Genomic DNA, 27,239 nt, shown 5'->3' with positions numbered 1-27,239 from the left:
TGTATCCTGTTCCATACGAACCACTAGAGGGGAGGGTCCACTTCACATCACCAGATCCTCAAAATGGCGACGCTTCCATCACCATCAAAGATGTTCGTTTCTCAGACTCCCAGATGTACCAGTGCAGGGTGATGTTACCTGACGTAAACATCGATTCAATGAGCCTGAAGCTGAAGGTCATGGAGGTGCCCAGTCAGCCACTGTGTGACGTGGACAGCGAAAGCTCTGGGATGACGCTCAAATGTGGATCCTTGCAAGGAACTCCCCCTCTGAAGTACACCTGGACCAAGACCAGCGGAGACCAAGTCCTGCCTGCTAACGCCACCGTGGACCCCGTCGGAGGCACCTTGCATGTGGACAACATCACTGAGCTGGACTGTGGCCACTATCGATGCACGGTGGACAGCAAGGTGGCCACCAAACACTGTGACGTCATCCTCAAGTGTCCACTGTCCCAATACGCGGACATCAGCAGCCCACACTCGTTGAACAGCGACACAGTTGCCACTGCCCAAGTTACCACCACCACAGTCTCTATCGCCACAGTCCTGATCTGCATCATCACCGCCATCATGCTCGCCACTGTCGCAATTGGCATCACCGTCTACAGGTACCGAAAGAAGAGAGCCTTGGACATTAGCGACGTAATGGTTTTAGATGGATGATTTGCTTCGATTTTTAGAAGATGCCAGTTGTCTGATGTTTGTTCTGAATTTCACCAGTCAGAGGCAAACTGAAATATGAATCGCTGCCCAATCATTAATCATTATGTTGGGTAGTTATGATTAATTAGCTAAGAGCTCGCTTATTTTGCTGTGTGAAAAAAATGTTATTCTTTGATTTGATAATGAAATTCTCATTTCTTTAGGTATTTAACATGTTAAATATGGCAATAATATCGATATCGCTATGCTCAATAACCAAATAGCATTTTTTTCCAATATTATGGAGCAATACACCCATCCATTATCCACATTACTTATTCTTCTGGAGTCCAACTCAGCTGTCCTCGGGCAGTAGGCGGATTACACCCTGAATTGGTTGCCAACCATTCATAGCTCTTTTTTTTATACACTAGCACATGTTTGTTTTATGAAGAATTCGTTATTACGAATTTTTAGCAGTAATACTTTGTCACCTGTAAGATCAACTCCGCAAGAAATGGGTTCACGAAGGGCTCACCTATGCGGTGTTCTAAAAATAGCTCACTCGTGATGGGACCATTGTGAATTCCCAGGAACGTTCTAGTTGTGGCCATTACAAAATATGAACATTGATAGATATTTATAGACACAAAGTCGCTCATTTTAAGCCATCTCAGGGGGCGGCCATTTTGTCACTTCTCTCAACTGAAAATGACATCACAGTTACTCAGGGCTGAGGCAACAACCAATCGTGGCTCAGCTTCAGCGAACAGGTGAGCTGTGATTGGTTGTTACCTGAGCTATGAGGAAAAACTGATGTCATTTTCAGCTGGGACAAAATACCCCCCCTTGTTATTTCCTGTTTTAATGTGTTCTGTTAAGTTTTGTTTTGACATAAGCTTCATATTTAAAGTGTTTGAATTTTGATGTCAGCACATGATCAATTAGATTTAGCATTCAGCAGAGTAAAAGAGATGACTACTTTTTATATTAAGGAATCAAGCTCCTTTCTCCCTGGTGCCTGGAAATTTTCAATAAAGTTAGTTTTTTTTCAAACCAAAGAGCGTTGTTTCCAGTTCTGGTCACTCGTGGAGTCCTTTTTGCATCTTATACATCAAAGTTACTATCGACACAGCCATGTTGCTTACTGGTAGATTGGTAATGCATAAAGAATTATACATCAAAGTTACTATCGACACAGCCATGTTGCTTACTGGTAGATTGGTAATGCATAAAGAAGAAATAAAAGAGCACAAGCGAAGGTCTTAAATTTTTCTTGTTCTTAAATTTATCTCACCATGATGTGGTTGTTAGCCAAGTGCAGCAGTTGGTTCAATGAAGTAAACAAAAGAAAATCCCTTATGGCATCATTTTGGTACACAAAAATCATGCAAATAAATTACATTTAAATTAAACACTAATTCCACACACTGTGATATTTTACAAGTAATATTAAGGCAGTTAACGCCACTTTTTATGGGTAGCTTCATCTTGAAAAGATGAGAATATCACTGATGGTTGCACACCCATGCCTACACAGAAATACAGGACATATTCACCGAGAAACATGCAGTTGAAAACTTCCTGAAGGAAAGATGACTTGTTACCCCCTTACTGCATACACATTGTGTCAAGCCCAAACAAATAACAATTTGAATTCAAAAGGAATTGAAAACAAATTTAGTTCATTCCACCATTCTATCCAACACGTTCTACGGGTTGTAGAATTTTAACATGATTCAAATAATTGTCCATTCCGTTGCTTTGGATGTCTTCATTACACATTTTAAATACTTGAATATTAAATATAATGTAGTAAGATCCTTCTGCCAGTAGATGTCAGAGTTTCCTTCATTCATCTATTTTCTGCCCCACCTATGCACAATAGAGTGATGAGTGACTTTTAACCTTTCCATCAGTTTCAGGCAGGGGACCAATAGGATAGATTTGTTTGTTGTAACAACCGGAAAAGTGAAATATGATTGTGTTTAAAAAAACCCAGCCTTCACAACAACAGAAGGTTTGAATAAGACCCTTTCTATACACTTGAACTCTAATATATTGAAGGTGCCCAAACCAGGTATACTTTTTATATCCATCCGTTATTCTGAAAAATGTCACCGCTTTCTGTTCAAAATGAGGCAAATGGGTAAATTTTTTCTGTATTAGGCATGTAGCGAAATTGATTCATCCTTACTCTAAGTGGCGGCTGAATCACGTTTTCACAATAAGAATAAAAATTAAAACAAATATGAGCGGCTAGTGCAGCAAAACATTTCGCTTCTGAAAATGAATTATTTCTGAAATATTTTAGTGGGAATTATGGAGAGAAACGTTCCTTTTTTAGTTATAAATCACTTGGTACTTGAACGGTTTACAAAAAAATATTATTATAATTCTCATTCTTATTGGTTGCCCATGTCAGAGTGGCATCCTGTTAGAGTTTGCACTTCTTCAAAGCACTCAATTCATTTATCTAAAAAAAATTAGTTGCTTTGCAGGCCTTGCCAACTTGTCATTTTTAGTATATGCTACTAAAACTGCCTAACCCACGGGCTGTCATTTGGGCACCCAAGATTTTACATTCCACTCCCATCTTTCCAGCACAATTGAGTGGAATTATAGATAAGATGCTACTATCCAAATAAAAGTGGTTGCGAAACTATATTTGCATTGTAATGAACATACATGCTGTAGAGGTTATTTTAGATTCCTTTAGTTTCTTCTTATTTTCGTTGTTCAACCTCTTCATTAGATGGCGAATAAAAACAACTTTTTACGCGTGAACTAACACTGATGGTCAAAGCACGGTAAAAAGACCGTGTTGTTCCTTCGCCATCATCTTTATTTCTTCTTCAACCAAAAAACACTTTCTTCTTCGTGCATTGCAGTAAATAAAGAATTGCGCCCTCTAACGTTGACACATTTCACTCCACAAATCAAAATAATTACAAAAGACAAAAAGACAAAGAAATGTATAATTTCTTCTCACAAACATACAAATGGCAAAAAACAAATATTTGCAATCATTATCCATAAAAATATAAACATTTGTGAAATGGCGCTAACACATGCTATAAAAATACATTGCGAATCATGTATGCAAGTATGCTACCTTGTAATCTGTACCAGACCAAGCTTGCTTTTATTGTGCTCTATAAAGCCGCAGCACAGTCCATCACAAAGTAACTGCAGTCTGAGAATATGTGGTGCCCTGGAGCTATTTGAGTAGTTTGTCCAGCTGAATGTCAACACTGCTCCCATTTTTGCCTAATGCAACACACATAGTTCAAATGATCACGATTGTTATCCAGTTTTGAGAACCTTGCTGATTATCTGATTGTTTAAATCAGGTGTGTTGTAGCAGTGAGAGAGGGAAAACATCCAAGACACCGGCCCTCGAGGGACAGGATTGAAGACTCTGCTCTAGAAGCTTTAAAATTGGCAGTGGCCACTGGATCAAATTCCCCAGTCAATTACATGCCCCTTTTGTAAAAATACTAATAAAAAAACAGCGGGGTGCTAGATTTAGATGACAGCATTTTAGAAAAAAGGCCACAGACTGGATCATAACAGAGATTTTGGGTTTGTGTGCAAAATGGGTGAGACTGAGTGGAAAAGAAAGGGCAGGCTAAAGGAGAGAAGGAGGGAAACAGTGAAAGAACCATGAAGTTGTTTGAACTAATAATGCACATCCTGAAAAGATTTTGCATATTTGGTGCCATTTTGGCTTTTCTGTTGCGTTTGTCAGCTGCCAACATATAGTAAGACATCAAAAAGATTAAATATGCTTCTTTTTGTTTTTGAAGCCTTTGAAACCATGATCTTGCCCTTTAATGCCTTCATCTCTTCCATCTGGTTATAGTGCTGCTTGGCATGTTTTGCTGCCATTCCAGACAAACGCCAACAGCAAAGAAGACACTGGATACAGACTGTGCTGCTCTTGAGTCCACCTTCCTTCCTTCATTGAATAAGCTGACTAGGTAAGGGATGGTGACAAATAGTATTGTTCTGTATATTCCACATGAGTGAGATAGTGCAATATATTCCATCTTTTTTACACTTGTAAAGCAAAAGACAAGTTTTGATCCTAAGTGTGTTCATTTGATACAGAAATCATTGCAGATTGATAATTTCTACAATTGTATTAATAAAAGACAAATAGCTGATATCAGTGTGTTTGTGTTTATATTTGTCAGCCGATCCATGGCGATGATGTGGCCTTTTGTCCTGCTGGGAGTGCTTTGCAGCATTGGTCCAGCCTGCGCTCTGAAAATATAACACTGACAAGGATCATTACTACGCCGCCCTTGGGTCAAATGTCAACCTGGCCTGCCGCTACAATCACACCCTGGACACCCCACAGCACACAGCCTGAAGCTGAAGGTCATGGAGGTGCCCAGTCAGCCTCTGTGTGACGTGGGCAGCGATAGCTCTGGGATGACGCTCAAATGTAGATCCTTGCAAGGAACTCCCCCTCTGAAGTACACCTGGACCAAGACCAGCGGAGACCAAGTCCTGCCTGCTAACGCCACCGTGGACCCCGTCGGAGGCACCTTGCATGTGGACAACATCACTGAGCTGGACTGTGGCCACTATCGATGCACGGTGGACAGCAAGGTGGCCACCAAACACTGTGACGTCATCCTCAAGTGTCCACTGTCCCAATACGCGGACATCAGCAGCCCACATTCGTTGAACAGCGACACAGTTGCCACTGCCCAAGTTACCACCACCACAGTCTCTATCGCCACAGTCCTGATCTGCATCATCACCGCCATCATGCTCGCCACTGTCGCAATTGGCATCACCGTCTACAGGTACCGAAAGAAGAGAGCCTTGGACATTAGCGACGTAATGGTTTTAGATGGATGATTTGCTTCGATTTTTAGAAGATGCCAGTTGTCTGATGTTTGTTCTGAATTTCACCAGTCAGAGGCAAACTGAAATATGAATCGCTGCCCAATCATTAATCATTATGTTGGGTAGTTATGATTAATTAGCTAAGAGCTCGCTTATTTTGCTGTGTGAAAAAAATGTTATTCTTTGATTTGATAATGAAATTCTCATTTCTTTAGGTATTTAACATGTTAAATATGGCAATAATATCGATATCGCTATGCTCAATAACCAAATAGCATTTTTTTCCAATATTGTGGAGCAATACACCCATCCATTATCCACATTACTTATTCTTCTGGAGTCCAACTCAGCTGTCTTCGGGCAGTAGGCGGGGTACACCCTGAATTGGTTGCCAACCATTCATAGCTCTTTTTTTATACACTAGCACATGTTTGTTTTATGAAGAATTAGTTATTACGAATTTTTAGCAGTAATACTTTGTCACCTGTAAGATCAACTCCGCAAGAAATGGGTTCACGAAGGGCTCACCTATGCGGTGTTCTAAAAATAGCTCACTCGTGATGGGACCATTGTGAATTCCCAGGAACGTTCTAGTTGTGGCCATTACAAAATATGAACATTGATAGATATTTATAGACACAAAGTCGCTCATTTTAAGCCATCTCAGGGGGCAGCCATTTTGTCACTTCTCTCAACTGAAAATGACATCACAGTTACTCAGGGCTGAGGCAACAACCAATCGTGGCTCAGCTTCAGCGAACAGGTGAGCTGTGATTGGTTGTTACCTGAGCTATGAGGAAAAACTGATGTCATTTTCAGCTGGGACAAAATACCCCCCCCTTGTTATTTCCTGTTTTAATGTGTTCTGTTAAGTTTTGTTTTGACATAAGCTTCATATTTAAAGTGTTTGAATTTTGATGTCAGCACATGATCAATTAGATTTAGCATTCAGCAGAGTAAAAGAGATGACTACTTTTTATATTAAGGAATCAAGCTCCTTTCTCCCTGGTGCCTGGAAATTTTCAATAAAGTTAGTTTTTTTTCAAACCAAAGAGCGTTGTTTCCAGTTCTGGTCACTCGTGGAGTCCTTTTTGCATCTTATACATCAAAGTTACTATCGACACAGCCATGTTGCTTACTGGTAGATTGGTAATGCATAAAGAATTATACATCAAAGTTACTATCGACACAGCCATGTTGCTTACTGGTAGATTGGTAATGCATAAAGAAGAAATAAAAGAGCACAAGCGAAGGTCTTAAATTTTTCTTGTTCTTAAATTTATCTCACCATGATGTGGTTGTTAGCCAAGTGCAGCAGTTGGTTCAATGAAGTAAACAAAAGAAAATCCCTTATGGCATCATTTTGGTACACAAAAATCATGCAAATAAATTACATTTAAATTAAACACTAATTCCACACACTGTGATATTTTACAAGTAATATTAAGGCAGTTAACGCCACTTTTTATGGGTAGCTTCATCTTGAAAAGATGAGAATATCACTGATGGTTGCACACCCATGCCTACACAGAAATACAGGACATATTCACCGAGAAACATGCAGTTGAAAACTTCCTGAAGGAAAGATGACTTGTTACCCCCTTACTGCATACACATTGTGTCAAGCCCAAACAAATAACAATTTGAATTCAAAAGGAATTGAAAACAAATTTAGTTCATTCCACCATTCTATCCAACACGTTCTACGGGTTGTAGAATTTTAACATGATTCAAATAATTGTCCATTCCGTTGCTTTGGATGTCTTCATTACACATTTTAAATACTTGAATATTAAATATAATGTAGTAAGATCCTTCTGCCAGTAGATGTCAGAGTTTCCTTCATTCATCTATTTTCTGCCCCACCTATGCACAATAGAGTGATGAGTGACTTTTAACCTTTCCATCAGTTTCAGGCAGGGGACCAATAGGATAGATTTGTTTGTTGTAACAACCGGAAAAGTGAAATATGATTGTGTTTAAAAAAACCCAGCCTTCACAACAACAGAAGGTTTGAATAAGACCCTTTCTATACACTTGAACTCTAATATATTGAAGGTGCCCAAACCAGGTATACTTTTTATATCCATCCGTTATTCTGAAAAATGTCACCGCTTTCTGTTCAAAATGAGGCAAATGGGTAAATTTTTTCTGTATTAGGCATGTAGCGAAATTGATTCATCCTTACTCTAAGTGGCGGCTGAATCACGTTTTCACAATAAGAATAAAAATTAAAACAAATATGAGCGGCTAGTGCAGCAAAACATTTCGCTTCTGAAAATGAATTATTTCTGAAATATTTTAGTGGGAATTATGGAGAGAAACGTTCCTTTTTTAGTTATAAATCACTTGGTACTTGAACGGTTTACAAAAAAATATTATTATGATTCTCATTCTTATTGGTTGCCCATGTCAGAGTGGCATCCTGTTAGAGTTTGCACTTCTTCAAAGCACTCAATTCATTTTTCTAAAAAAAATTAGTTGCTTTGCAGGCCTTGCCAACTTGTCATTTTTAGTATATTCTACTAAAACTGCCTAACCCACGGGCTGTCATTTGGGCACCCAAAATTTTACATTCCACTCCCATCTTTCCGGCACAATTGAGTGGAATTATAGATAAGATGCTACTATCCAAATAAAAGTGGTTGCGAAACTATATTTGCATTGTAATGAACATACATGCTGTAGAGGTTATTTTAGATTCCTTTAGTTTCTTCTTATTTTCGTTGTTCAACCTCTTCATTAGATGGCGAATAAAAACAACTTTTTACGCGTGAACAAACACTGATTGTCGAAGCACGGTAAAAAGACCGTGTTGTTCCTTCGCCATCATCTTTATTTCTTCTTCAACCAAAAAACACTTTCTTCTTCGTGCATTGCAGTAAATAAAGAATTGCGCCCTCTAACGTTGACACATTTCACTCCACAAATCAAAATAATTACAAAAGACAAAAAGACAAAGAAATGTATAATTTCTTCTCACAAACATACAAATGGCAAAAAACAAATATTTGCAATCATTATCCATAAAAATATAAACATTTGTGAAATGGCGCTAACATTCCGGCCCCTAATTGTTCTGTTTGGGCATAACAATTACAAAAATTACAAAAGCGACATTCTAAACTGTTCTATTATAGAAACCATATTTAAATGTAAACGCAACACGTTTGTATTTTGAAACTAATCACATCACTGTTCCATTTCAAGCAAAAGGCATAACTTGTCAACTGGCCTTTCTAAAACACTACTTAGTCTTAACCAAAACTCTTCTCACGTGACCATTTGAATCACGGATTGCATTTTCAACCTTTCCCATTACCCACGAACCCCTAGGTGCACTGTCATCTACAATAAGAACAATATCACCGGGTTGTAGGTTTCTTTTCACATTGAACCATTTTTGCCTTTCTTGCAAAAGTGGGAGATACTCTTTGGCCCAACGCTTCCAAAAAATGTCTGACAAGTATTGAACCTGACGCCACCTTCTCTTTGAGTACAAATCTTCCTTTTCAAATAAACCAGGTGGTAAAACAGGTTGTCTTTTTAGAAGCAGCAAATGATTTGGTGTTAATGCTTCTATGTCATTTAGATCGTTTGAAACTCTGGTAATTGGTCTATTATTAATAATAGATTCCACTTCACAAAACAAAGTGTGAAGACGTTCATCATCTAGAGTTTGTAGTTTCAATAATGAAACAAGAATTCGTCTAACAGAACGGATCTGTCTCTCCCAAATCCCACCGAAATGAGACCCAGAAGGTGGATTGAATATCCATTTAACACCTTTTTGCAAAAGTGACTCAGCAATTTTTGACTTGTTCCAGCCTTTGATTGCTTCACGCATTTCCTTTTGTGCACCAACCAGGTTTGTACCATTATCTGATCTCATAACAGAAACTTGACCTCTCATGGCTACAAACCTTCTGAATGCGTTAATGCATGAATCAGTTTCAAGTGAGTGCGCAACTTCTATGTGAACTGCTCTTGTGGTAAGACATGTAAATAAAACACCATACCTTTTCACATTACTTCTGCCACATTTAACATCAAAAGGTCCAAAATAGTCCATCCCTACGTTTGTGAAAGGGGGATTGTCCATTTCAAGTCTATCTTTTGGCAGATTTGCCATTTTCTGTTCACCAGGTTTGACTGACAACCTTTTACAAATGACACATTTTGACAAGATTTTCCTTAGAGCTGCATCAGCTTTTGAAATCCAATATTTTTCTCTCAGCTTGGACAACATTACATTCCTACCACTATGACCTGTTTGCATGTGAATGTGTCTGAGTATCAAAGACGATACATAGTGGTCTTGATGAAGTATTACAGGGTGTTTCACATTGCATGGTAAAGCAGATTTATCCAGCCTTCCACCCACCCTCAAGACATCATTGTCCAACACAGGGTCTAGTTTCAATATATGACTAGTCCTTTTGACCCCTCTGTAGAGTAAGGATTTCATCTTTGTAGCTCTGATTTTGACAAAATTTCACAATTTCCTTCTCTGCATCTTTCAGTTCTGTGACAGTTAAGTAACATTCATTTCTGTTCAACTTTTGCTCTGTATTTCCCTTTTTCGATCGGCTATCACTGGATGGCAAACTTTTGCGCTCATGCGACAGTTTTAAGAGTAGCTGTTTGAATCTCAACATCCAGGCAATAATAGCCTTTTTTAATCTGTACCAATCTGAGTAGTACCAAATAAATTGGCTGATTGGATCGTCTCGCACAGTATCAACAGTAACGCTCATGACCTTGACTTCTGTGTCATTCTGAATGTCCATTGATGCTACTGGTGACACTGGCCAAGATTTACAATCATCTTTAAGAAAGTCCGGTCCTTAAATCCAAGATTTGTTTGAGAGGAACTCGCTTGGTTTCATTCCTCTAGATGCATAGTCAGCCGGGTTCAACCCTGAACTTACGTGCCTCCACTGACTGACCATGGAATGATCTTTGATCAGTGATACTCTATTTGCCACGAAAGTCTTAAATCTGGCACTGTCATTTGCAAGGTACCGCAACACTGTGGTACTATCTGACCAGAATATGGATTCCTTCAATGGCATTTTTAGCTCTTTTCTCATCATTTTGTCCATTTTCACAGCCACAGCAGCCGCCGTAAGCTCTAATCGAGGAATGGTAGTTTGTTTCAAAGGCGATACTCGTGATTTGCCTATTACAAAAGAGCAATGCGATTCACCTCTTTCATTTGTAACACGAAGGTATGTAACCACTCCGTATCCTTTCTCACTCGCGTCTGCGAAATTATGAAGTTGCGCAGATGTGACATTTCCAAATCTGAGTGGTTTAAAACATCTGTCCACTGTGAATCCTTGTAGTTTTGAAAATTCTGACAACCACTGTTGTGACTTCTTAATCAGGTTCTCTGGAATGTCCTCATCCCACGAGAATTTCTTTCTACACAGCTCCTGCAAAATAATTTTTGCTGGAAGAATTACCGGTGACAAAAACCCTAAAGGATCATAAATTGAACTCACGAACGACAGAATTCCACGTCTGATTTGTGTCATTGTTTTTTCATTGATTTTGACTTTAAGAGAGTCTGTGTCAACGTTCGCCTTGCGGCGATGAGGAGGTGGACCCAAGAAGCGAGGAAGCAGGGGTAGGTGAAACTTAAAGGGGATTTATTGCGGAGCTCAGCAGGGACAAACAACGGGGCGTGGACAAAGAAACAACAAAAGGCAACTAAACAAGACTGAACGGGCACAAGGATAAGGAAACTAGAGAGCATCAACAGGGCAGGTAATAAACGTGGTCGTGGCAGTACATGAAATGCGGCAACAAGCGAGACACAGAGGAGAAATGCGGCAGCATGATCAATGACCCGACAATGTGGTGTCGGTCTGGGGGGTTTAAATAAACAGTGATCAAGGGAGCAGATGAGAAACAGGTGCGTGATGATGAACTGGGAACAGGTGCGTGGCTGGTGAGAACGAAAAGGCTGAGAGGGAAACGCCCCTCTCAGCTGACAAAACAAAAACAAGGTGCACATGGAAGGGAGGTGACGAAAACAATAACAAAAGCACATGGCAGGAAGGAGGGAAGAAAATAACAACAAAAACACTGACGTGGCAGACACGGGTCATGACAGTCTGTTTCAATACACCAATTTACTCCTAAGACCCGTTCATCTGGAAGTTCGTCATGACAGAGATCTAATGCTTTAACCTCTGATGCTCTTTCCTTTTCGGGAATGGAAGTCAGGACAAGTCTGCTGTTAGTATTCCATTTTGTAAGGTGAAAACCTCCACCTGCGCATAGTTTCGTTAACTCCTTCACCATAGTACAGGCCTCACTTTCACTTGTGACTGACACAAGACAATCATCCACATAAAAGTTATTCTGCACTGCACTAATGGCCATCTGTGATGTCTTGTTAATGGCATCCTCAGCCGTTTTCTTTCAGGCAAAATTGGCACAACTTGGTGAAGACGTAGCACCGAACAAATGCACAGTCATTTTGAACTCCTGCAGTGGTTTATCCAGGTTTCCTTCATGCCACCAGAGAAAACGTAGCATATCTGTGTCCTCTGGTGGAACTTTCACTTGGTGGTACATTGCCTCTATATCAGACATCAAGGCAATGTGGTCGTGTCTGAAACGGGTTAAAACTCCAATTAAAGAATTTGTCAAATCAGGTCCCTGTAAAAGTTCCTTGTTCAATGAATTGCCTTGAAATGAGGCAGCACAGTCAAAGACAACGCAGAGTTTTCCTTTCTGTGGGTGGTACACCCCATGGTGAGGTATATACCATAATCTCCCATCATCACGTTCCAGTTGTTCGCTTGGCACAGACACAGCATATTTTTTATCAATGAGATCTGTCATGAATGCTGTGTACTCTTCGTGAAAATCTTTGTTTTTCGACAGTTTCCTTTTGAGACTTTCTGCTCTTTGCACGGCTAGGTTACGGTTGTTGGGTAGTTTGACAGACTGATCTTTAAGTGGGAGGCCAATGCAATAATGACCTTCAACCTTTTTAACAGTGTTCTTGACTGAGTCTATGAAGTGTTTATCCTCTTGTGACATCTCTTGTTGCTCTTCAGAAATCTTTTCTGGAAAGTCATGGTTAAACTGTTTCACACACAGTGTTTCAATGTCTGACAGTGAGATGCGGTTGACAGAAGCACTGTGTTCATTTTCAGAGTCTGTTCTATTTAAAGGTCCATTGATAACCCAACCGAGGATTGTACGGACTGCATAGGGACCATCATCTACGCAGTGAATGATTTCCCATGGCTCCATTGCCTTGTGAGTATTTGCTCCAATCAAGAGTCCAACATCTGCATCTATAGCTGGCAGATCAACTTTTTTCAAATGAGGCCACTTTTCCAAATCTGTCTGCCTTGGGATGCTGTCTTTCGAAACTGGAATGTCTTTGTGTGTGTACGTGTCAGGTAAATCAATGTACACATTTTCTTTTACACCGCTAACTTCCAAGCCTGAAACAATGTAACTTGGCTCAACCCTTTTCTGGCCCATCGTGCGGAGAAGGAATCTAGTCTTCTTTCCTTCTACACCAAGTTGTCTCATGAGCTTCTCTGAGCAGAAAGTTGCGTCACTACCATTGTCCAAAAAGGCGTATGTGTCTATTACTTTGTTGTTTTTCTTGAGCTTAACATGAACTGGCACAATTGCCAAAATTCTATTGCCATTACCGGCCCCAGTGGCACCACATGTTCCACTTGTGATTGCAGTAGGGCTGGGGATTTCAGTATGTGAAATGTCATTGCCATCATTGGATTTGTTTTCAACTGTTCCGTCCTCTGTTTTAACATAGTGAAGGAGGCTGGGATGTCTTTTTGAACATTCATCACATTGAAGTCGTTTCTTACAGTCCTTACTCAAATGACCTTGAGTCAAGCATGAAAAGCACAGTCCTTTTCCCTTAAGGAACTCCACTCTTTCCTTGTGATGCAGTTGTCTTATTTTCTGACAGTCCGCAAGTGAGTGTTTTTTCTCACAATATGCACACGGACTCTTAAACGCATCAACTCTTTGCTTTATGATGCCTTTGTTACCATTTGGAATCTTTTCTTCTCTTGCAGGAGCCACACTGGTGGCAAATGCACTGCCCTTCGGTCTATACGTCTTGTTTTGTTTTGAATGCTGCTTGTCCTTGTCAACATCTTTAATGTCTCCAAACAGCGGATCTGAAGCTATTTTAGCTTGTCTGTTAACAAATCTCACTAAATCTGAAAACCTAGCTCTTCCACCAGAGTTTTCCTGAATGTCGAAGGCAAAGACCCTCCACATTTCTCTCATTTTGTAAGGCAACTTAGAAACTATGACCTTGAGATTTGTGGGATTATCGAATTCGTCAAGATGATTAATATCCTGCATTGCACTGTTACAGCCAGTTAGAAATAAAGAGTAACTATGCAAAGCTTTGGCATCATCTGCTTTCACCTGAGGCCAGTTAACAACCTTGTTCAGGTAAGCTGTTGCAATTTTGATCTCGTTGCCATAATGATAGTATAAGAGTTTCATTGCTTCGTTATAGCCTTTTTGAGGGCTCATGTGTTGGCAACTTCGAACTAAGTCTCTAGGTTCATCTTTTGTGAATTGTTCAAGATAATAAATCTTGTCACTATCATTATCGACCTTGCTGACAATTGTATGGTCGAAAGCTCTTAGGAATGACTTGAAATCTAAAGGATCACCACTGAATATAGGAACATCCCTCTGGGGTAAGTTTGTTTGTTTTTGTTGCTTAACTAACATTTCTGTAATGTCATTCTGCTTTAGCATTACTTCACACAAGTTAACCTCAGTGTCCATGTCAACCGTTCGCGTTGGCATTTCCTGTTTAACTTCATACTGTGATCCGTTTAAGCGAGGCTCTGTCCGTTTATTGATGACAACGGGGGGCATGCTACTAAATGAGTCTGCACGCTGAAAGGTTACACCTTTGTCCTCATTGTCTCCATACTCACTCTCCTCAAGCACTTTAATCTTTGCAGTAGAAGCAGCAATTTGAGTTTCAATTTCAAGCTGCTCCTTCCTTGCCTTTAACTTCAATTCTTCCATTTCCAGAGCTTGCTTCTCCTTTAACTTCTCTGCTTTCGCCATCAGAGAAGCTCTTTCCGCTTGTTCCAGGCGACGTACAGATGATGATGTAGTTGAACCACAGCTACTGGACCCGGCCCTGGATGTGCAGAATCCCGGACGCCTTCCTGTTGCTCGTCCTGTTGAAGATGCGCTGTCATCTGGTCCCACGTCGTCTGGTCCCATGTTGTCTGGTCCCATGTTGTCTTGTAGATGTCTTGCGTCGATAGTCCATTTTTCAGCGTTCATCATGAATTTGCTGAAGTTTTCCTTTTTTGGTTGATACCAAAATGCCTGATCAGCATCTTTCTCTTCTTCTGGTAACAGTTGTAAAATATTTTCATTTGACTGGACAAAGTCACTCATGAGTTTAGAAAACTCATTCAGATGTTCATCCACTGTATCTGGATTCTCATTATCTGTCATCAAGGCATTTATTTTATTCAATTTCGCCGTCACTTGTGAAAGCTTTACTCTCCTTAAGTTGATTTGCCGCTTCAAAAAGTCCTCAAGGCCTTTTTCAGTGTACTTTGGCGCTCTCTTCTGACCATTATTGGTACTGCACGCATGTGCGTCCTCCGTGGTTACTTGCGTCACGTCATCTGCCATCATTGCTTCTTTATTTAATAAGAGTCCGAGTAGAGTAGTCCATAACACAAAGCATGCGTTGCTTTCTTAATATGTGCTATCTGATGAAGACCACCGCACATCGTTGTCTTATTTCTCTCCTTTGGCTTATGCACACGTTACCAATTTGTAGCTTGTTTCCTGAAGGTCCGTCGAGGGTGCTTTCAGTTCGTCTCGGCTCGCCGTTCTCTTGTGAGCGCGGTCTTTAAATAAAAATACATAAAAATATAAAAATACATTGCGAATCATGTATGCAAGCATGCTACCTTGTAATCTGTACCAGACCAAGCTTGCTTTTATTGTGCTCTATAAAGCCGCAACACAGTCCATCACCCAGTAACTGCAGTCTGAGAATATGTGGTGCCCTGGAGCTATTTGAGTAGTTTGTCCAGCTGAATGTCAACACTGCTCCCATTTTTGCCTAATGCAACACACATAGTTCAAATGATCACGATTGTTATCCAGTTTTGAGAACCTTGCTGATTATCTGATTGTTTAAATCAGGTGTGTTGTAGCAGTGAGAGAGGGAAAACATCCAAGACACCGGCCCTCGAGGGACAGGATTGAAGACTCTGCTCTAGAAGCTTTAAAATTGGCAGTGGCCACTGGATCAAATTCCCCAGTCAATTACATGCCCCTTTTGTAAAAATACTAATAAAAAAACAGCGGGGTGCTAGATTTAGATGACAGCATTTTAGAAAAAAGGCCACAGACTGGATCATAACAGAGATTTTGGGTTTGTGTGCAAAATGGGTGAGACTGAGTGGAAAAGAAAGGGCAGGCTAAAGGAGAGAAGGAGGGAAACAGTGAAAGAACCATGAAGTTGTTTGAACTAATAATGCACATCCTGAAAAGATTTTGCATATTTGGTGCCATTTTGGCTTTTCTGTTGCGTTTGTCAGCTGCCAACAGATAGTAAGACATCAAAAAGATCAAATATGCTTCTTTTTGTTTTTGAAACCTTTGAAACCATGATCTTGCCCTTTAATGCCTTCATCTCTTCCATCTGGTTATAGTGCTGCTTGGCATGTTTTGCTGCCATTCCAGACAAACGCCAACAGCAAAGAAGACACTGGATACAGACTGTGCTGCTCTTGAGTCCACCTTCCTTCCTTCATTGAATAAGCTGACTAGGTAAGGGATGGTGACAAATAGTATTGTTCTGTATATTCCACATGAGTTAGATAGTGCAATATATTCCATCTTTTTTACACTTGTAAAGCAAAAGACAAGTTTTGATCCTAAGTGTGTTCATTTGATACAGAAATCATTGCAGATTGATAATTTCTACAATTGTATTAATAAAAGACAAATAGCTGATATCAGTGTGTTTGTGTTTAGATTTGTCAGCCGATCCATGGCGATAATGTGGCCTTTTGTCCTGCTGGGAGTGCTTTGCAGCATTGGTCCAGCCTGCGCTCTGAAAATCAACACTGACAAGGATCATTACTACGCCGCCCTTGGGTCAAATGTCAACTTGGCCTGCCACTACAATCACACCCTGGACACCCCACAGCACACAGAGATCCTTTGGAGTATTGTGTCTGTGAACCAGTTTGAGAAGACCATCCTCTGGTTTAATCATGGCGCATTGTATCCTGTTCCATACGAACCACTAGAGGGGAGGGTCCACTTCACATCACCAGATCCTCAAAATGGCGACGCTTCCATCACCATCAAAGATGTTCGTTTCTCAGACTCCCAGATGTACCAGTGCAGGGTGATGTTACCTGACGTAAACATCGATTCAATGAGCCTGAACCTGAACGTCATGGAGGTGCCCAGTCAGCCACTGTGTGACGTGGACAGCGAAAGCTCTGGGATGACGCTCAAATGTGGATCCTTGCAAGGAACTCCCCCTCTGAAGTACACCTGGACCAAGACCAGCGGAGACCAAGTCCTGCCTGCTAACGCCACCGTGGACCCCGTCGGAGGCACCTTGCATGTGGACAACATCACTGAGCTGGACTGTGGCCACTATCGATGCACGGTGGACAGCAAGGTGGCCACCAAACACTGTGACGTCATCCTCAAGTGTCCACTGTCCCAATACGCGGACATCAGCAGCCCACATTCGTTGAACAGCGACACAGTTGCCACTGCCCAAGTTACCACCACCACAGTCTCTATCGCCACAGTCCTGATCTGCATCATCACCGCCATCATGCTCGCCACTGTCGCAATTGGCATCACCGTCTACAGGTACCGAAAGAAGAGAGCCTTGGACATTAGCGACGTAATGGTTTTAGATGGATGATTTGCTTCGATTTTTAGAAGATGCCAGTTGTCTGATGTTTGTTCTGAATTTCACCAGTCAGAGGCAAACTGAAATATGAATCGCTGCCCAATCATTAATCATTATGTTGGGTAGTTATGATTAATTAGCTAAGAGCTCGCTTATTTTGCTGTGTGAAAAGAATGTTATTCTTTGATTTGATAATGAAATTCTCATTTCTTTAGGTATTTAACATGTTAAATATGGCAATAATATCGATATCGCTATGCTCAATAACCAAATAGCATTTTTTTCCAATATTATGGAGCAATACACCCATCCATTATCCACATTACTTATTCTTCTGGAGTCCAACTCAGCTGTCTTCGGGCAGTAGGCGGGGTACACCCTGAATTGGTTGCCAACCATTCATAGCTCTTTTTTTTATACACTAGCACATGTTTGTTTTATGAAGAATTAGTTATTACGAATTTTTAGCAGTAATACTTTGTCACCTGTAAGATCAACTCCGCAAGAAATGGGTTCACGAAGGGCTCACCTATGCGGTGTTCTAAAAATAGCTCACTCGTGATGGGACCATTGTGAATTCCCAGGAACGTTCTAGTTGTGGCCATTACAAAATATGAACATTGATAGATATTTATAGACACAAAGTCGCTCATTTTAAGCCATCTCAGGGGGCGGCCATTTTGTCACTTCTCTCAACTGAAAATGACATCACAGTTACTCAGGGCTGAGGCAACAACCAATCGTGGCTCAGCTTCAGCGAACAGGTGAGCTGTGATTGGTTGTTACCTGAGCTATGAGGAAAAACTGATGTCATTTTCAGCTGGGACAAAATACCCCCCCCTTGTTATTTCCTGTTTTAATGTGTTCTGTTAAGTTTTGTTTTGACATAAGCTTCATATTTAAAGTGTTTGAATTTTGATGTCAGCGCATGATCAATTAGATTTAGCATTCCGCAGAGTAAAAGAGATGACTACTTTTTATATTAAGGAATCAAGCTCCTTTCTCCCTGGTGCCTGGAAATTTTCAATAAAGTTAGTTTTTTTTCAAACCAAAGAGCGTTGTTTCCAGTTCTGGTCACTCGTGGAGTCCTTTTTGCATCTTATACATCAAAGTTACTATCGACACAGCCATGTTGCTTACTGGTAGATTGGTAATGCATAAAGAAGAAATAAAAGAGCACAAGCGAAGGTCTTAAATTTTTCTTGTTCTTAAATTTATCTCACCATGATGTGGTTGTTAGCCAAGTGCAGCAGTTGGTTCAATGAAGTAAACAAAAGAAAATCCCTTATGGCATCATTTTGGTACACAAAAATCATGCAAATAAATTACATTTAAATTAAACACTAATTCCACACACTGTGATATTTTACAAGTAATATTAAGGCAGTTAACGCCACTTTTTATGGGTAGCTTCATATTGAAAAGATGAGAATATCACTGATGGTTGCACACCCATGCCTACACAGAAATACAGGACATATTCACCGAGAAACATGCAGTTGAAAACTTCCTGAAGGAAAGATGACTTGTTACCCCCTTACTGCATACACATTGTGTCAAGCCCAAACAAATAACAATTTGAATTCAAAAGGAATTGAAAACAAATTTAGTTCATTCCACCATTCTATCCAACACGTTCTACAGGTTGTAAAATTTTAACATGATTCAAATAATTGTCCATTCCGTTGCTTTGGATGTCTTCATTACACGTTTTAAATACTTAAATATTAAATATAATGTAGTAAGATCCTTCTACCAGTAGATGTCAGAGTTTCCTTCATTCATTTATTTTCTGCACCACCATTGCACAATAGAGTGACGTGTGACTTTTTACCTTTCCATCAGTTTCAGGCAGGGTACCAATAGGATAGATTTGTTTGTTGTAACAAACGGAAAAGTGAAATATGATTGTGTCTAAAAAAACCCAGCCTTCAACAACAGAAGGTTTGAATAAGACCCTTTCTATACACTTGAACTCTAATATATTGAATGCGCCCAAACCAGATATAGTTTTTATATCCATCAGTTATTCTGAAAAATGTCACCGCATTCTGTTCAAAATGAGGCAAATGGGTAAAGTTTTTCAGTATTAGGCGTGTAGCCAAATAGATTCATCCTTACTCTAAGTGGCGGCTGAATCACGTTTTCACAATAAGAATCAAAATGAAAACAAATATGAGCAGCTAGTGCAGCAAAACATTTCACTTCTGAAAATGAATTATTTCTGAAATCTTTTAGTGGGGAATTATGAAGAGAAACGTTCCTTTTTTAGTTATAAATCACTTGGTACTTGAACGGTTTCCAAAAAAATATTATTATGATTCTCATTCTTATTGGTTGCCCATGTCAGAGTGGCATCCTGTTAGAGTTTGCACTTCTTCAAAGCACTCAATTCATTTTTCTAAAAAAATTAGTTGCTTTGCAGGCCTTGCCAACTTGTCATTTTTAGTATATGCTACTAAAACTGCCTAACCCACGGGCTGTCATTTGGGCACCCAAAATTTTACATTCCACTCCCATCTTTCCAGAACAATTGAGTGGAATTATAGATAAGATGCTACTATCCAAATAAAAGTGGTTGCGAAACTATATGTAACGGAGTAAAATATATACATTGTTAAATGATGGCGGAAGTGACGCAATGGCACACAATGTGGCACCTGCATCCCGCGTAGCGTCAGTTAGAGCTACGAGGATTACAGAGTGGTAGGTAAGTCGCATCTCGTTGCTCGTCCAACAAATGCACATTATTATGATTTGGTTCGTTTATGTTGCTGTGGTGCGATCAAGTAGTTCAGTTGATTGTCATGAGCCCACATCGATTCTTGTACTGTTGTAAAAGTAACATTTTGTCAACTTCTGTTAAATTTATTTGTAAACACGTGTGTTGTGCAGATTATCTCGAGCTGGTTGCGACTTCACTCTTGCTCTTGCCACATTGTGTTGCAGGTAATGTGATTCTCTTTTCTGTTTTATTGTATCTTGTTTTTATTGTCGTGTTTTTCATTTATTTGAATGTAATTGCGCGAGCCTGCAGTTAAGCGCTGCCGCCATTGGCGATGTGACGTAGTCACGTTCTGCTACTTGTCTTCTATGGTGTGATGCATTCAGGGTCACTCTGTAAATGAGAGCGAATATCTTCTTTTTCCTTTTCTTACTGTAAATAGTCATAGAATTGTATTCCCAGGAAAGTTGGATGTAATTGTATTCTAGTTAAAACACTATACGATCACACTTGTAATAAGGACTTTATTTAATTTTATAGAGTCAGATTTAATTTGTTTATGTTATCAGTCAGTTAGAGCTACGAGGATTGCAGAGTGATTATCTCGAGATGGTTGCGACTTCACTCTTGCTCTTGCCACATTGTGTTGCAGAATTAAATTAAAGAAACTATTCCAAAATCCACCTGAGTGTCCGTGGTGTATCGGAGCGTCAGCGACTTGGTGCTGCAAATCGCCACAAAAGGAGTGGCCCGTCACATATATATGCACTGTAATGAACATACATGCTATAAAAATACATTGCGAATCATGTATGCAAGTATGCTACCTTGTAATCTGTACCAGACCAAGCTTGCTTTTATTGTGCTCTATAAAGCCGCAGCACAGTCCATCACAAAGTAACTGCAGTCTGAGAATATGTGGTGCCCTGGAGCTATTTGAGTAGTTTGTCCAGCTGAATGTCAACACTGCTCCCATTTTTGCCTAATGCAACACACATAGTTCAAATGATCACGATTGTTATCCAGTTTTGAGAACCTTGCTGATTATCTGATTGTTTAAATCAGGTGTGTTGTAGCAGTGAGAGAGGGAAAACATCCAAGACACCGGCCCTCGAGGGACAGGATTGAAGACTCTGCTCTAGAAGCTTTAAAATTGGCAGTGGCCACTGGATCAAATTCCCCAGTCAATTACATGCCCCTTTTGTAAAAATACTAATAAAAAAACAGCGGGGTGCTAGATTTAGATGACAGCATTTTAGAAAAAAGGCCACAGACTGGATCATAACAGAGATTTTGGGTTTGTGTGCAAAATGGATGAGACTGAGTGGAAAAGAAAGGGCAGGCTAAAGGAGAGAAGGAGGGAAACAGTGAAAGAACCATGAAGTTGTTTGAACTAATAATGCACATCCTGAAAAGATTTTGCATATTTGGTGCCATTTTGGCTTTTCTGTTGCGTTTGTCAGCTGCCAACATATAGTAAGACATCAAAAAGATGAAATATGCTTCTTTTTGTTTTTGAAACCTTTGAAACCATGATCTTGCCCTTTAATGCCTTCATCTCTTCCATCTGGTTATAGTGCTGCTTGGCATGTTTTGCTGCCATTCCAGACAAACGCCAACAGCAAAGAAGACACTGGATACAGACTGTGCTGCTCTTGAGTCCACCTTCCTTCCTTCATTGAATAAGCTGACTAGGTAAGGGATGGTGACAAATAGTATTGTTCTGTATATTCCACATGAGTGAGATAGTGCAATATATTCCATCTTTTTTACACTTGTAAAGCAAAAGACAAGTTTTGATCCTAAGTGTGTTCATTTAATACAGAAATCATTGCAGATTGATAATTTCTACAATTGTATTAATAAAAGACAAATAGCTGATATCAGTGTGTTTGTGTTTATATTTGTCAGCCGATCCATGGCGATGATGTGGCCTTTTGTCCTGCTGGGAGTGCTTTGCAGCATTGGTCCAGCCTGCGCTCTGAAAATCAACACTGACAAGGATCATTACTACGCCGCCCTTGGGTCAAATGTCAACCTGGCCTGCCACTACAATCACACCCTGGACACCCCACAGCACACACAGATCATTTGGAGTATTGTGTCCGTGAACCAGTTTGAGAAGACCATCCTCTGGTTTAATCATGGCGCATTGTATCCTGTTCCATACAAACCACTAGAGGGGAGGGTCCACTTCACATCACCAGATCCTCAAAATGGCGACGCTTCCATCACCATCAAAGATGTTCGTTTCTCAGACTCCCAGATGTACCAGTGCAGGGTGATGTTACCTGACGTAAACATCGATTCAATGAGCCTGAAGCTGAAGGTCATGGAGGTGCCCAGTCAGCCTCTGTGTGACGTGGGCAGCGAAAGCTCTGGGATGACGCTCAAATGTAGATCCTTGCAAGGAACTCCCCCTCTGAAGTACACCTGGACCAAGACCAGCGGAGACCAAGTCCTGCCTGCTAACGCCATCGTGGACCCCGTCGGAGGCACCTTGCATGTGGACAACATCACTGAGCTGGACTGTGGCCACTATCGATGCACGGTGGACAGCAAGGTGGCCACCAAACACTGTGACGTCATCCTCAAGTGTCTACTGTCCCAACACGCGGACATCAGCAGCCCGCATTTGTTGAACAACGACACAGTTGCCACTGCCCAAGTTACCACCATCACAGTCTCTATCGCCACAGTCCTGATCTGCATATACTCCTCCATCATGCTCGCCATTGTCATCTTCATCTTGATCAGAATGGAGCCAGAGACAATGGTGAAGCGTAATGATATTCCACAAACCTTATAATTCCTTTTGTAGCCTTGATTCCATTGTGGAAACCCCGTAAGAGCTACGGTGGAGAACAAACAAAAAAATAAACAAATGAGAGCTCTTAACAGCATGCAATCCAATCCATATAACTACTTTTAGCCGTCCGTGAGAAATTAATGTTACAACAAAATACCTGCGGTACTACCAAATATACAAAAAGATACTATTGTCAGAGTAAATCAAGGCAAACAAAATAACGATGAAAAAAAACAATTAAGTACCTTGTCCCCATTCCAGCCAGGTGCTTGCAGCCTTAAAAATATTGCGTTAGCCAATTCCTTGATCAGAAATGTCGCGATGGTTAAGCCTTTCCTTTGCTTTTCTTTCCTTTCCTTTCCTTTCCTCGTTTCCTCTGGAAACGCCCCCTTAAATTGCGTAATGTTAATCTATACTTCCTAAACGTCCCAGAAGCGCTCCAAATTAAAAGCATTTCGCATCCAAATTATGCCTTCAAAATAAAGTATCACAAACAAATGAACATTGTGAGTTCGTTACACCATCTACTGGTACCGAAAGAAGAGAGCCTTGGACATTAGCGACGTAATGGTTTTAGATGGATGATTTGCTTCGATTTTTAGAAGATGCCAGTTGTCTGATGTTTGTTCTGAATTTCACCAGTCAGAGGCAAACTGAAATATAGAATAGAATAGAAATCCCTTTAAAATTAGATAAATAAATAAGACAGTGCAATGGAATTCAGTACTGAATAGGGCATATAGAAACACATCACAATGCTGTTTTGCAAGGTTAGGGTGGTCTCGTGTGTGTGTGAGAGTTCAGTATGGAGATGGCTCTCGGAAAGAAACTGTTTCTCAGTCTATTGGTCCTTGATTTGATGCATCTGTAGCGCCTGCCAGAGGGCAACAGGTCGAACGGGTGTGAGTTTGGGTGGGTATTGTCTTTGACGATGTTGAGAGCCCTTCTGAGGCACCGGGCGGTGTAGATGTCCGACAGCGAGGGGAGAGGGCAGCCAATAATCCTTTGCGCTGTTTTGACTGTCCTCTGGAGCCTCACTCTGTCCGCCTCAGTGCAGCCGCTGTACCAGGTGGAGACACAGTACGTCAGCAGGCTCTCGATGGACGAGTGGTAGAAGGCCAGCAGCAGCTTCCTGTCCAGGTTGAATTTCCTGAGGACTCTCAGGAAGTGCAGACGTTGGCGGACCTTCTTTACCACTGCTGTGGTGTTGTAACTGTTATTTCCTTTTTTAATGTGTTCTGTTAAGTTTTGTTTTGACATAAGCTTCATATTTAAAGTGTTTGAATTTTGATGTCAGCGCATGATCAATTAGATTTAGCATTCAGCAAAGTAAAAGAGATGACTACTTTTTATATTCAGGAATCAAGCTCCTTTCTCCCTGGTGCCTGGAAATTTTTAATAAAGTTTGTTTTTTTTCAAACCAAAGAGCGTTGTTTCCAGTTCTGGTCACTCGTGGAGTCCTTTTTGCATCTTATACATCAAAGTTACTATCGACACAGCCATGTTGCTTACTGGTAGATTGGTAATGCATAAAGAAGAAATAAAAGAGCACAAGCGAAGGTCTTAAATTTTTCTTGTTCTTAAATTTATCTCACCATGATGTGGTTGTTAGCCAAGTGCAGCAGTTGGTTCAATGAAGTAAACAAAAGAAAATCCCTTATGGCATCATTTTGGTACACAAAAATCATGCAAATAAATTACATTTAAATTAAACACTAATTCCACACACTGTGATATTTTACAAGTAATATTTAGGCAGTTAACGCCACTTTTTATGGGTAGCTTCATATTGAAAAGATGAGAATATCACTGATGGTTGCACACCCATGCCTACACAAAAATACAGGACATATTCACCGAGAAACATGCAGTTGAAAACTTCCTGAAGGAAAGATGACTTGTTACCCCCTTGTGGGTAGAAAATAAAACTGCATACACGTTGTGTCAAGCCCAAACAAATTATAATTTGAATTCAAAAGGAATTGAAAACAAATTTAGTTCATTCCACCATTCTATCCAACACGTTCTACAGGTTGTAAAATTTTAACATGATTCAAATAATTGTCCATTCCGTTGCTTTGGATGTCTTCATTACACGTTTTAAATACTTAAATATTAAATATAATGTAGTAAGATCCTTCTACCAGTAGATGTCAGAGTTTCCTTCATTCATTTATTTTCTGCACCACCATTGCACAATAGAGTGACGTGTGACTTTTTACCTTTCCATCAGTTTCAGGCAGGGTACCAATAGGATAGATTTGTTTGTTGTAACAAACGGAAAAGTGAAATATGATTGTGTCTAAAAAAAAACAGCCTTCAACAACAGAAGGTTTGAATAAGACCCTTTCTATACACTTGAACTCTAATATATTGAATGCGCCCAAACCAAATATAGTTTTTATATCCATCAGTTATTCTGACAAATGTCACCGCATTCTGTTCAAAATGAGGCAAATGGGTAAAGTTTTTCAGTATCAGGCGTGTAGCCAAATAGATTCATCCTTACTCTAAGTGGCGGCTGAATCACGTTTTCACAATAAGAATCAAAATGAAAACAAATATGAGCAGCTAGTGCAGCAAAACATTTCACTTCTGAAAATGAATTATTTCTGAAATCTTTTAGTGGGGAATTATGAAGAGAAACGTTCCTTTTTTAGTTATAAATCACTTGGTACTTGAACGGTTTCCAAAAAAATATTATTATGATTCTCATTCTTATTGGTTGCCCATGTCAGAGTGGCATCCTGTTAGAGTTTGCACTTCTTCAAAGCACTCAATTCATTTTTCTAAAAAAAATTAGTTGCTTTGCAGGCCTTGCCAACTTGTCATTTTTAGTATATGCTACTAAAACTGCCTAACCCACGGGCTGTCATTTGGGCATCCAAAGTTTTACATTCCACTCCCATCTTTCCAGCACAATTGAGTGGAATTATAGATAAGATGCTAGTATCCAAATAAAAGTGGTTGCGAAACTATATATGCACTGTAATGAACATACATGCTATAAAAATACATTGCGAATCATGTATGCAAGTATGCTACCTTGTAATCTGTACCAGACCAAGCTTGCTTTTATTGTGCTCTATAAAGCCGCAACACAGTCCATCACAAAGTAACTGCAGTCTGAGAATATGTGGTGACCTGGAGCTATTTGAGTAGTTTGTCCAGCTGAATGTCAACACTGCTCTGCAGGATGAGTAAGCAGAAGTGCTGGTCAGGATGTGCAATGAATCTATCCTATCCTCAGTGTCACACACCGTCATAACATTCTTTATTGCTCTTGGCATTCTCTACCTTCCTGATTCTAGATTTAATTCCTTACTTCTGCTGATTTTGACCTACTTCTCATACGGATTTTCCCTCACGAGCAGAGGCAACGAATTACACTTCATCCCCTTATCTCCACCCGCCCTCAGCATCCTGCGCTTCATGTCCACTCCCCATGGTTGCACGTGCAAGGCAGATGGTGCTGGACTTGCTTATCAGCTGCTGCTATTTGCAGCAATGCCTGAGGCTCTAAGCACAACAGCTTGTGTGCATGCTGACTGTGGCCCAATGGGCTAAAACACTGCACACGTCATGTCTAGATATCTGGGCAGCAGGATGGGAACTGGATGGCAGACTGCAAAGGACAGATGACTGAGTGGCTTGGTCAAACCACCATGTTTGCTCCACTGACACATATCAGACCAGTGGAGGTTAGCGACCCGGTTTCTGATGATACACTGCTGTACACTTCTTGTGCTTCACTGCAATAATGCAATCATGCCTTTGGATGAAGTGGATATAAAAGGCTACACAACCCAAATGGCAGTTTGTTCTGACATAAAAAATGAGGCCATGTAATTTGAAAAAAAATAAAAAATAATAATAATCCAACAGGTGACCTATAACCTGTACAATTAAGAACATTTTTTTAAAGAAAGCTAGTAAAAATAACCACCTGGAGTGTGGTTGCACATCCTCTTATACCCTGTGATGTGTTCAAAATTAAACAATCACATTCAAACACACAAACATCTGCTACCATTTAAAGGTCCACTGAGCAACCCCATATCAAATAAAGTCAATCTGCCCTCATACGTTTTTTAAGTTGATATCTATCTATCTATCTATCTATCTATCTATCTATCTATCTATCTATCTATCTATCTATCTATCTATATATATATATATATATATATATATATATATATATATATATATATATATATATTAGTGCTGTCAAGTGATTAATTTTTTAAC

At 40.1% G+C, this 27,239-nt stretch overlaps 2 protein-coding genes across 4 annotated transcripts; both read left to right on the top strand.

Annotated features, from left to right (window-relative positions):
* The first annotated feature begins 87 nt into the window (after nt 1–87).
* On the top strand, nt 88–18,467 carry LOC148316929 (uncharacterized). Its single transcript, XM_088286891.1, has 7 exons — nt 88–650; nt 4,932–5,504; nt 13,458–13,483; nt 14,195–14,227; nt 14,574–14,794; nt 16,229–16,346; nt 16,554–18,467. Exons 1-7 carry the CDS (start codon nt 114–116, stop codon nt 17,467–17,469), a joined length of 2,424 nt encoding a protein of 807 aa, XP_088143017.1. The 5' UTR covers nt 88–113; the 3' UTR covers nt 17,470–18,467.
* Nucleotides 18,468–20,356: 1,889 nt separating this feature from the next.
* Nucleotides 20,357–23,780, top strand: LOC148316928 (coxsackievirus and adenovirus receptor homolog). Of its 3 annotated transcripts, none has more exons than XM_088286380.1 (3): nt 20,357–20,406; nt 21,791–21,877; nt 22,094–23,780. In XM_088286380.1, exon 3 carries the CDS (start codon nt 22,101–22,103, stop codon nt 22,989–22,991), a length of 891 nt encoding a protein of 296 aa, XP_088142506.1. In that variant the 5' UTR covers nt 20,357–20,406; nt 21,791–21,877; nt 22,094–22,100; the 3' UTR covers nt 22,992–23,780. The 3 variants fall into 3 exon arrangements, with proteins under 3 accessions (XP_088142506.1, XP_088142505.1, XP_088142504.1); XM_088286379.1 differs by having other exon boundaries at nt 21,760–21,877; XM_088286378.1 differs by lacking the exon at nt 20,357–20,406 and adding an exon at nt 20,434–20,834 and having other exon boundaries at nt 21,760–21,877.
* Nucleotides 23,781–27,239: the final 3,459 nt, after the last annotated feature.

Source organism: Idiotropiscis lumnitzeri, chromosome 21, assembly GCF_059441095.1.
Source record: "Idiotropiscis lumnitzeri isolate Australia: NSW breed Sydney's pygmy pipehorse chromosome 21, RoL_Ilum_1.0, whole genome shotgun sequence".
Lineage (NCBI taxonomy): Eukaryota > Metazoa > Chordata > Actinopteri > Syngnathiformes > Syngnathidae > Idiotropiscis > Idiotropiscis lumnitzeri.
The sequence above is the reverse complement of the archived record's forward strand: the minus strand, read 5'-3'. Positions and strand labels throughout refer to the sequence as shown.